Genomic DNA, 12,430 nt, shown 5'->3' with positions numbered 1-12,430 from the left:
GGTTCCTTCCCTGAAAAATTGCGTATTTACATTTATACCAGTCAATCATATCGTCTTGCTACGACTTTTCCTAAATGGAAACTCAGCTATTTTTTGTCAATACGTAAACGGTGAATAGCTGCTGCTAGTTCAGGCGCGATCAGCTCTAGCTGCTACCGTTTCCGTGTCCGACCAACGGCCTAATTCTTCACAAGTTGGTGCTAGCGAAAAAGTCCGCGCTCTGTGAAAGGAACCGAGCGATGAGACCTGGAGTCCAGCCAGCTGTCCGAAGGACAAACCAGACACATATCTCCAGCTATCGGTTAAATAGCCACAAGGAATAAACGAATTGGGGGTCAGGTCGGGCCGAAATACAGGCAGTTAGCTGCGATAGCGGCGTTAGGTTATGGTCCACGTGGTCGCCTGCTCTGACACGAGGGAAGGAAGGAAGGAAGGAAGAGCTTGCGTGCACGGCGAAGTAATCTTTCCGACAAGAAAAACCACATGCATATCGTGTAAAGAACAATTGGCAATATTTTCTGTACAGAGTTGCCAGATACTGACCGTAAATGTCCTACGAAAAGAAGGTGCCACATAAACACTGCAGTGATGTATGCTCATCCAAGCATCCGAATTCTTCTTCGGACTTCTTCGGGCAGCCTTTTCGAACAACAGGTTCGGTAACGCAGCTTTGCTATGTATCCGTCGGTCGAAAACTGACAGCAGATCGGTTAACAACGACAAGTTGTTTACATTCTTGACCATAACATTATGTATCTCTGATACGCTTTGATGAATATCCATCACTTTCAGTGATGGAGCAACTGAAACGATCTGAAATCGTCTCGTACCATGTCGTACGTTTATTTTTCTGTCATTCGTCCATGATGACTCTAAAGTATTACTTCTACCTCACTTTCTCGTATGTGAGAATGGTGGGAAATCGCTCTTTTCGTGCAGTTATCCCACCTGATACAAACAGAAGAGAATCTTCTATGCAACCACAATTGCTTCCATTGAGAACTAGTCGCACATATATTTCTTCGACAATACTACTAATCGTTTAGCTATGCCGCCAAAGAACAAAGAAGGTGTTATTATGACAACAAAATAAAGGAATAATTGTTAATATGACAGTGAAATATTTAATATTCGGTTTGTAATGTTTCGAATTGACACGCGGGGTGGCAAAGTATTTGATTAGATACTATGCGGAAGAGTCCTGTGCTTTGCTATAAAACTACTGTAATTATTCCAAAGTTCATGACCTCGAAACTCTGCTCTTGCTACAGGTAACACATAATTAGGGCGTTTGTGGTATCAGTAGGTACTGAAATGTGTAAATTCAGTTTATATTACATACAACTACTATGATTCTTTTGAATTTCAGGACTCTCTTCCCCACGCGACTCTAGTCCAGACTCGTTGCGGCAGGAAGTGCAGGTTCGTATGCTATTCACACTTTTCAAATTACCTACAACAGAAACGATCTTTTCGGTTACTATTTGGTACAGCTTTTTCATGCGCGGGCTTCATTTAGCATGTCCGCCGTATGACTGCCCTCGTTGTAATAATTAACGTTTCATTCTTGCGCACTTATAATACCTAATGCTCACAAGAACTCACAATCTTCACCTGTTCGTAGTTAACAATCTAATATTTGATTTGTATGATTTTCGACGTAAAAAAATGACGCAAAGCTCTTAAAAAATAGTTTAAGGACTTCCTTCGAATTTAATTCATGAGACCTCATTCTCTACCTAAGGGAACGCTAGGGGGCTATTTATGATTTTAAGTGTCTCATTTCTGCTACGGGCTGTTTTAAAACTAAGAACGTGTCTCAATGTACATACCGGACAACATCGTTCTACTCACTCTAGAGGTAGGTATTGGAACGTACGTACAATTAATGGATGCACTTGTATAGCCAAAAAAAAGTTCGGAACTCGGTCGTCCAAATGCTCGAGCAATCCCGTCTAGAAAAGCTACGCAGAGAGTCCCACATGAAACCCCTCGCTTTCGAGATACTCTTTCTGAATGCCGTCTATTACAAAAACATAAGAATGCTACGAGAAGGCCAGTTAAGATGGCACTGATGAAACGTTTAGGAAGTTCATGGACATCTTATAAGACCGCGCGTCCTAACTAAATCACATGGTTGGTCTAATGATGTAGCTGGATTGATAATCCATATTTTTTGCTATAGTTATACCATAGTATATCCGTTTCTTGGAAACTTCGAGAAGTGTAACCACAATGATTTTAGCATAAGAAGTAAGTCTGCATACCCCTTATGGTTTGTTGCATGCAAATTGATTTAGTCAATCTACCTGTAACCTAATCCACCTAACGGCGGCGCCGGACATTCAAGTGAAACTTTGTTTAGATTAATTTCTCAAAGCTTTTAGAATTTTGACACTGACCTTTTGCGGCAGAATTTTTTCGGATAGACTTTAAAACTGAATAGCTTTTGAATGTAGGAGACGAAATTCGGCTGGTAAATATTCCATCTTCTGGAAACTTGCGATTTCCAGAAAGTTGCAGAAAGAGTGAAAACCGGCTGGCTTTACTTCAGCAGAAATTAGTTCAAAAACATCTTTTGGTTTTGCTCCTCGAATGCCGCAACGCTGTAGAGTATTCATTAAAGATTGATGAAGATTTTAGGCAAGGAGGCCTTGAGCGAAAGCACAGTACGTGGATGGTGCAAACATTTTAACAGCGGAGACAGGAGAATCGAAAACCAGCAACGAAATGACCAGATGTAGAGACGCGGGAAACAAAAACGTATTGTTGTAATCGAAAAGGATTTTCATGAAAGCTTAGCTTGGGATCTAAGAACTCTATCGGCGAAAACTCGCATTTCATATGTAACATATTACAGAACTTAAATGCTGAATAAAGATAGCCCTCCCGTAAATTGACCCTAGACTAATAGAAGTTGCATGTGATGTATTGCACGTGAAACCACGGAACTTTAACCAACAAAGGACTCGCCTGGAACATACGGTCGTCATAGGAAAGGCTTGATTCTGCTTCCATCGCCAGCCGGAACGTGACCTGAGAGAGAGAAAGGCGTCGCTCTGGAAGGAAATCGAGTAGCAGTACCGTCAAGTGGTTTCAGAAGTGAAGTGGTGGGGCTACTTCCAATCAGTATCAGAGGCATTTACTAATATATAAGATATTCTCTGAAAATGAGACAATTCATACAACCTGATAGCTCGAGTTCTTCGAATGCTAGAGGTATAGCTATCCAGAATTTGTCAGAACGATAGGACAAATGTGCAAAAAATAAAGGAGAATATTTCTAAAGCATATTAAAAGCATCCTTAGGGTCTTACTAGTTCAAAAATTGTTCAGTTTCAAAGGCCTGCGGATTCATTTGTAACAGCCTAATATAATCGATTGTGTCTTTGAACCAGCGTCTGGGAAGGAAAAGACTTGTTTATAGACATGGACTAACTTTCATAGAATGGCTGCTATAATATGTGAACGAATAAATAACGTGTAGTGTCATGACTGCTCAGCTGAGTTAAAATTGAAGAAACTCCAAACAGGTCAATGAAACTATAAATGCTTGTAATCTTAAAGAAATCAAGAGCTTTTTATTATGGAATAGCTTGATGTATCGCTTTTATGCTGAATGCTATTGTAGTATATGGAAGCTAAGCAACAACTAACTAAAAAAAACATCCTATTCGTTTACAATAGCCATAAGCAGTCTCGCCTTAATTTCCCTCCGTGAAATGCTTCCAGCAGGTACGGCTGCTTCGTTCATCGAGGACATAACAGATATCAATCAGAAATGTTGAATAAGGGAAAAAGATTACAAATTATTATTAATTTTTGCCTTTTTTGCTATTGGAAACCGATTAATATATCATTGGTTCATCATTGAAAATAAACTGATATTATCTATAAATGAGCATCTCAAACATGCGGCATCATAGTCCACAGTGGTCAATAGCTCTGATAGGCTGATGATGATTTCTTCATGCAGTAACGACCCTGGTTGTCATTTGATTAACAGAAACAGCCGTTTATATAGCCATGGTTGTGCTAATTTTGCAGCGACAATTATTAGCGTAGTGGTAACCGTAGTAATAATAAATAGGATCACCGTTACAGAAATGCTAATGTCATTTTGAAATTTGTTCCTCTGCTTCTACCTGTCTCTGCCTATGTATATGTTAAGAAAATGAGTAAATAGATAGAAAGAAAAACGTATGTAGAAGTGGTACTAAGATAAGTGTTGGGCCGGCTAAAGGTCCTATGTTCAGCTCAGCGTCGAAAAACAATAACAAACAATATCACGTGACCGCATCGCGGCAATCAGAGGATAAGTTTGCGCACGAACATTCTTTATCGGCTCGTTACGCTCGTTGGTCAAGTTTTTTTACGATGGTAGGCGCGACGTCGGGTCTCTAATCGCTTGATGCGTATTTTCACGTTCAAAGTCATGAACACAACATGAAAGCTTCACACCATTTCCGTCGTAACTGTTTAGCACGTTTAGATAGAAATGTTATCAAAAGATATATAACAAAAGTTTAGCCAAAGAAACCGGAAGGGCGAATAGGCCTTAAGGGAAGGAAGACGAAGTGGAAAGACGGCGAAATGACAATACAAAGTAGGAGAACCAATTTAAAAAATGATGAACCAACGAGTTGCCAATGGCTTACAAGTGTGATAACTTATCTTTCCAAACTTCGCACGATATCAAATGAACAAGTTAATTTAGTCGGAAATGAGACTAGATTTGTGAAAGCTTGGAACAGTGTGATGCAGTAAAAGTTGCAGTAAAGGCGCTTTATTTTTGACAACTTGTGTTTAATTAGTAATCCTCATTAACTTGGTTATGAAATGCTGAATACGTTGGTCTTTGCCAAGAAGGTTTTTCGAGGAACGTTTGTATAAATTTGAGCACCGATCTCCTTTTCTGTATGACCATGACAGAGCACTGCCTCGTCGAGATACAAAAGTACAATTAGCTTCTCCAACTTAATTAACTGATAATCACAAAAAAGAGACCTTCTAACGGACGTTCTTATAAGAGTTGCCTTTATACAAAAACGTAAAGGTATTGACGCCGCAAGATTTCACAATGATGTGTAGATGTTCAGGCTAAGACAGAATGAATGGCACCAGAAATACTTCAACGGTGCTTTATACGTGGACTATTTACGTTGGCGATACTCCACCTGAACCACCTGAGAAACTGTTACAAAAATGAGTTGTTTGTCGCACCCTAGATCGTGTGTATGAGTTAATCACCGGATTCTCTAGTACTTCTGCTCATAATAGTGTTGACGCTTATCTGAATGGAAAAAGTTCAGCCGTAGGAAGCATCACAGACTCGTCTAAAATAACAAAGCCAAACTGACCGATACCGATTTTAATTTATACATAGTGTTTATCTTGAAATTACAGCACAATATCGCATTTTATTATAAATGCCCTTTGACGAAGATGAACAATTGAATTCGTGTGATGGGCGCGGTATAATGCGAAAACGCTCTTACTTGTAAACAGTGACTCTTATACGTCGCTGTTTTCCTATAGGCTGCTGAGTATATGAGTGGAAGATTTGTGGAGGAAATAAGCGTCATAGCCAGGGCGGCTACTGGGATATCAGTTGTGGCGGGAATGTATATTAATCAGATTGTTCGCTTTTGCTGTCCGAGGTGCGGAAGTCCATTGCACGTTATCATTACAAGCATTTGATCGCATTTCTATTCACACAAACCTGCTATTAATTCAACGGATGAGATAATGAGAGGTTGAACGCAATTTTAGAACAGTTTATTATGAACTTAAAATAACTACTAAGTATTATTATAGATAAAATCATAAAGTTAAATTATTTAAGTCAAATTTACCAAATAAGACCATCTAACCTTTTTTTTTATATACAAAAAGCTTTTGTCTATACACATCTCTCAATATTTTCGATTGCTCGACATTTCTAGTACTCAAAAGGGAATTGCATACAATCATGCTAATTAAACTAGATAAAATCAATAAAAGACAACCATTATCGACGAGAATTGGTTGCAGCGTCGCTGCGTTGTCGTTTACTATGAGTCATACAACGGTTAAATTGTTGCCATAAAACCGTTAAAAATTACGTTATTTATATACGAGTTGCCGAATGATTAATCATGTAAATACTCTAACGATGTTGTAGCATTTTAGTAATATCTAGAAAAAATAAAATGTAATCTAGGAGAAAGATGTAATATATTTGGTCATTTGTGTAAGCTTAAAGTTAAATTGATATTATCTCTACATAAAAATCTACAGAGAAACCTAGAAGCAATGCTTAAAGTAAACAAAAGTTCGACGCATATGGGTTTCGCATTTAATCGGGGACTACTGATACGTGGCGCCATCTATAGAGCGACTAAAGAAATTGGCAGTTAAATTCTAGCTCCCCCTGTTGGAGCGTATCTGCATTAACCGAGCTGGGCGAAGGACTACCGCACGCTTCACTATGCCCGACCTGACAACATCCAGCGGTTAATTTCACGCTAGATTTAGCGGGCGATGGAACAAACTGGCGGGTTGACCGATTTCCGTTGCAGAAGATCCGAGACTCTAACTTAGAGATATTCGAGACAATACTGATGTATAATTTTTGGATATTTTGTATTAAAAGCTCGAAGCAAAAAAGCCAGTGCCGAAAGGTACCTGGTAAATGAGCGAATGATCTTTGTGATTTGCATTAATGCCGGAAATTTGTGTCAATTAATGCTTTGAAGTTACGATGCAGCGTTACTGTTAGCCGTTTATCTATAAGCGTTCGCATATAAGCGCGACCTGACGGTCCCGTTTTCTGATTTGTTCTTCACCAAACTTATCAATTATTATAACATAATGTCTCAGCTGTAACAAAAGACCATTCTTCGCGAATTGAAAATTTTCGCTTGATGAAGTACATCTATATCATCTTTTATAGACCTGTATACCAACAGGATACCACAAACTTCGTGAATTTTCTATGCGGAGAGTTTTCTCCTTGATTCATTTTGATATATTATAACGTGGGATCTCAACTGCTCAAATATTTTTGAAGTATGGAAAAATTCATGGCCGCAATCAGCTAGGCAGTATACATTGGCCAACGTTATTTGACTCAATCGTCTACGAAACAGAGTAGGGTAAATGTTACAACTTTGACTCTAATCCCCTCTCATCTACGGAACAAGAAATGTTCCTGGTATACGCTCTTGCTGTATGTTAGGTCTTTTTGCCAATGTCTGTTGCCATTAGAACAGTGACTATTAAAAATAGTGCAGCGTTTGCAACAAGCTATATCTGCTAACTCAATCTGATGGTGCGGTCTGTATTTCTGCACTTATACTATACATGTGTGTAGATGAATCATTTTATCTTGAAACCTATGTCGAGAATTCCGGCATTAGTTGCCCAGAGCAAATAGCAAATTAACCTTGTTGAGCAGATTGTAAGGGTTGATTAATTTCATTAATACTGCGTCGATTGTGGCACCTTGATTATCATGTGGCGCCTTATCTCTTATAATGGCTATTCCGTTCCGCCCGCTGCTCTGACGGGTTGGCGTCTCCACGGCGTCTATACGCACGTCAGGCCGTCAGCAGATCTTTCACTGACGGGTATTACCATACTGCTGCTCGTTGATCTGTCGCGCGTAGTACTGCAGCTGTCGTTGTGCATGCCATTTGGGAGTGCCTCTTTGTGTGAGTAATCGGCAGCTCACGCTTGTCGTAGCCAACGACAAATCAACTCCATAGTACCTATGACAACTGCTAAATGACCATGACGTTCTCACGAATTTCTGCAACAGAAACCGACAATCATTAACGGAAGACGTGTTGCCGATATCGCCATTAGTAACCTACGTGTCTAGAGATCAGCTGGTCACGGTGACGGATTGCAGTGGCGAACTGATATATATGCGTAAACATACTCAGGGTTCACAAGTTCACTGCTCAAGTTCTGTGCGAAGGAAAGGCTACAAGCGTATATGTATACATGAGGTGCAAAGTATTCAAAAGAGCCTTAGAAGATCGTTTATTGTGGATAACCAAAGGATATAGTGTTTCTAAAGTAGGAGCGTGTTACGTCTATTGTGTTGACTGTGCCTCGATCACAAGAAGTTCATGGAAGGAATCACAATTCAATCATTACGAAGCATCGATGGACCAGTAACGTCCTTTATCGTTTGTGTTAGATGTTAAATACAGCGCATTTCACCGTGTACCCTTCTTTTTCGCTGTTTGTTATGAGGCAATGGATTAAAAGGCGGCTTCATTTTTAACTCAAATCGAAAAAATCGTTATCTTCAAATGTACATAAGTAACCCCAAAAGTTAAATGTTTCCAGTTTCACGTCCCGTACTTAAGTCGTTAGGCATCACTTCAGAAACTTAGGAGGTTATTTCAACATGTTAGTGCGAGCATATCCAATAGTATTCAATGCTTCTCTACATGTACATCCTTATGTGGCAAACCTGACTTCGTAAACGGTGACATCCTGAAACGAGTGCTTCAAATGATCTTCTTAATAGTTAGGTTTCGGCTTACCAGAGGGATCCTTCTTGGAGGAGGAAATGTTTTCGTTGCTGGTACTCACTAGGGGAAGCTGCAGCAGCACCTTATCAATAGTAGCAGGAGATACAACGTATTTACGTACGTAGATGGCTTATGTAGGGGCTCATACATCCAATAGTGTCCTTGTTGCTGTGTACGAGAAAGGAACCCATCGGCAAGACACTACTTTTGAATCATATCTTTTTAGCTACTGCTGTATTATAACGCTGTATAAGCAACTATCTGCGTGCGATCGTTTCGTTGGCCCACTGGTCGTCAGCCAGGAGGGAAACGCCTGGCCCGTTTATGGCCTTTTTTTCTTATGTACAAGAGGCTCACGCCGAGTGACCTTACGATAGTAACGTTCTACTGGCTGTAGGTACTGCTACTATCGCTGTCGCTGTTTTTACTCAAGCTATTACGTATATCAACTGATGTTGTTCAAGGCAGCTTCGAGCTAGAACCAATGAACAGGATAACCCTAAAAAGGAGAAATAGAGGAAAGAGACAAAAAACAATACAGAACAGAATATAATTACAGCACTAGTGGAGACCATTTTCCTGTTACAGCGTATCCCTTGACTGTCGCAGGCGACGCGTTTGATGATCATCGAGGATGCTTGCCATTGACAAGGTCAAGGTACGACGACCACCGGTCACCCATTTAATATTGACATCCTATTAGCACAACATCTATAACCTAGAAAGCCTAACTTATTTTAACGTTGTTCGATAGAAAGGCAACTTAATACATCAGTGAAATAATTGTTTTGAGCAAGTAAAACATTTACAAGTCACATTAATTGGGACACCTCAGAGCTGGTTCCAGCAATGAGCACTGACTTGTGCTCAGTCTAACGTCAGCGGTTTCATTGGATTTCCTTCCTTTATAGCTTGAAGATGTATGCGCCAAGAAATAGATGAGCCAGTCGCAACGACTTGCGAAGTAGAATATAATATATATAATAATACTGAGCTAGTAATAACACCTATAACTTTTTGTGGATGCGCATTTTCACCAGACAAAATTTGACTCTTTGCGTAGCCTCGAAGCAGGCTGAACTCACATTTGATCAAGGAAGGGATGCGTGTGCGACGGTTAACACTTCTATAACTTCTATAATTTAAGTTAATTTGCAGATTTCAAAACGCTAAAACCAGTTATATTAGATGACAGTATCATCCACAGTCGCATATCGTATCGACTGGCACCGCTTCCGAAATTATCTCAGCCTGATACTGTCTAAAAGGTTTCATATATAGAAAACTGCTCATTTAGTTCGTATATCATGGCTATTTAATTGATAAGTCTTTGCATTACTGCATATGATAGAACTACACCGTAAAGCGAGGCTAAATTGGTAATCTATTTTTAGTCAAGTCAATTAATCAAGTTCGTTTTTGAAAGTAACTCTGCATTTTTCCTCTACAAACAAATAGATTAATGTTACATTTATTTATATAGGTCTGTCGCAGAGAAGTGTGCCGTATATTATAGTAAATTGTAAACCACCTAGGAGATCCTCTTCAAAGATCTTATTACAGTTTATTCTAATCTGAATTAAAGTCTTACGACGCTCAGTTCTTTCTATGGTGACTGAATCTATATAGCGACCGTTGGCCAGGCGTTTTGCGTGTTCGGTCGACGTCGGAATGATGGTCTAGACCAAAAAGCCAACTGGTCTTATGGGCCAAATACGTTACCCATTAGTGAAATTCCCAGCAGGGCTATCAACATATTCTGGTCACCACCATCGTAATCAGCTTCTCAATCTCAACGACAATGTCTTTTTCAATACCATAGAACGACGTTTACAAAGAATTATACCTCATCAATAGATAATAAAAATACGATTCTTCTGTTATCGTTCCTGAAAGCGCTTGCAATGGTCATAGCCATCCTGGTTTAACTGAACTGTTGGTCAGCTATGACAGAGATAAAGTATAAGAGCTACTCTTGAGATTTTTTTACACACAGTTATTGTATGTAAATGTGCTATTCCGTTTTACTATTTATGTTAACAGCTGAACGAGAATGCGCACAAAGGTCGTTATAAATCTATGTAATAGATTGCGTTATGGCAGAGTTCAAATTTAGTTTGAGATGTTCCGCGTCCGCGTCTTTTCTGCAGTGACTATACTGTCAGAGAGTACTCTAACGGAGAGAGTCGGAGCAATACGTTTTGACAAATGCGCTTATTATTTTGCCGACGTCAGAATACGATCGCCGCGTGAGTCAGATATCAGTCAGTTTTTATGTTATCTTGAGTTCTATGAACTGAAACGTGTCTGTACATGCAAACGACACTAGGATATTCAAAAGATGATGTCGATCGAACAAACTAAACAAGTCAAACTATAGTTAATTAAGTAGCAGCCGTTATTTTAGATCCTTTCACGCAGCCCTGTCTGGGATCTGTAACTAATCTGAGATAAATGTGCCAGTTGACAAAGCGTTTTGTGGAATATATTCAGCTTTTAAGTGTTTTCCAGTGGTGAACAATCGTCGTAAAGAGATTCGTGGACAGTAACGCCTGGCATACACTGTTAATACAATTATTTAGCCTGCGTCGTCACTGGAAAGAGGTCAGAATCGGCAGGATAGCGTAAACGCGTTGTTTGTCTTCCGTTTCTTGTGTGAATGTATCCAGACCAATCGGTGCACAGCTGCTGAAGTCTGACAGATTTAGATTTATCTAGTTTCGCACGAGTAACAAATAAAAGAAAGTCGGCCGAATATATGTATCATTTCGCTTTATTGCCTGTACATTCCCCAAATATCAGCTGTTTTGCTGCGTATTCGTTAATCCTATATATAGACAGACGTTGTCAGGCGCCATTATCGGTATATATATATATATACTCACACCGATCAGTTAACTTGACAAAAGGATCTGTTCAACAGAATTTCGCTCGATACTGTTACGTGATCACCAGTTTACTATTACTGACGATGCATGGATACGCCTTTTAAATATATGTGATATGATGATATAATAAATAATATGAGCGGTATATTGAATCGTCGTGTCCATTAAACTGTCATCAACGAAAACGCTGATGATCTCAGCTGTAGCAGCTATATACACGATTATCTTGTACTGTTTTCCAACATCAAGACGCACAGCTTGTCTTAAAATTAGCTAGGCAGCTATAGGTGGCTGTATTCAGGTTCGACAAATTCGTTCCTAGGACGTGTGCCTTAAAAACATTAATTATAATTTATGTACTTATTATTGTTGCCGTTGTTATTCTGAAATAAATAGTAGTAGTAATTGTAATTATAATAATAATGTGCCGCCGATTGCCGACTGCACTTTTGTTCGTATTCAGATCCATGCTATATAGTAAGCGGAACCCTGGTAATCAGTCCTACTGTTAACCTTTTCGCCGTTGGTCGCTTGATGGGATTTTTGCGAGCGTTTTATTTATAATAGCTCCTAGTGTGAGATGGAACGAGCGCGACGTGATGAAGCCGTCCGTGTAGCGGTGCACGGGCCCGACGCCGGTGACCGGCTGGTCAGGCGGACAGACAAATAACTGCGATCGTGCAGTTACCCTACACTCACCCGTTGTCCATAGACAAACGGCAGCCTAAATCTGAACCGAGCGAAAACAGGTAGAGAGACTGGCATGTGCAGCTGCTGCGGGAGCGGCAACTATGGCGGCGTCAGCTGTCCACGGATCGGGCTGCGGCAACGGTAATTATTACGTTACTGCTATCGTCCTCGTTGTGGCTATTGACGGTGCTGGCGATGTGAATGATACTGGCAGTGCTGTCTATTCACTCTTATACAGTGAAGTAACACTAAAAGCAACATGAGTTATTTAATAGATGTTAACAGATTACAGCTGATCCCTGCTTAAGAAGGGCATGTTGGTGA

The 12,430-nt window shown here is 39.9% G+C and overlaps 1 protein-coding gene and 1 long non-coding RNA gene across 12 annotated transcripts in view; one reads left to right on the top strand and one right to left on the bottom strand.

Annotated features, from left to right (window-relative positions):
* The window catches only part of LOC111246035 (rab11 family-interacting protein 4-like), an 85,526-nt gene that overhangs the window by 39,435 nt on the left and 33,661 nt on the right, over positions 1–12,430 (top strand). For 10 of the 11 annotated variants that reach the window (XM_086977257.1, XM_086977254.1, XM_086977253.1 and 7 more), the window contains exon 4: positions 1,370–1,422. In XM_086977257.1, the coding sequence (XP_086833383.1) occupies positions 1,370–1,422 (53 nt within the window). Of the gene's footprint in view, positions 1–1,369; positions 1,423–9,045; positions 9,187–11,879; positions 12,248–12,430 lie in introns of those variants that run through there. The other variant, XM_086977261.1, reaches the window with a different exon arrangement.
* LOC147759047 (uncharacterized) lies at positions 5,357–8,679 on the bottom strand. Its single transcript, XR_015319032.1, has 2 exons — positions 8,541–8,679; positions 5,357–7,792 (listed from the first exon to the last, which is right to left on the bottom strand). It is a non-coding gene; the product is annotated as an uncharacterized LOC147759047 (long non-coding RNA).

The sequence above is a fragment of the Varroa destructor genome, unplaced genomic scaffold, assembly GCF_002443255.2.
Source record: "Varroa destructor unplaced genomic scaffold, Vdes_3.0 BEIS01000001.1, whole genome shotgun sequence".
Classification (NCBI taxonomy): domain Eukaryota; kingdom Metazoa; phylum Arthropoda; class Arachnida; order Mesostigmata; family Varroidae; genus Varroa; species Varroa destructor.
This window is presented reverse-complemented; position numbering and strand designations above follow the sequence as displayed.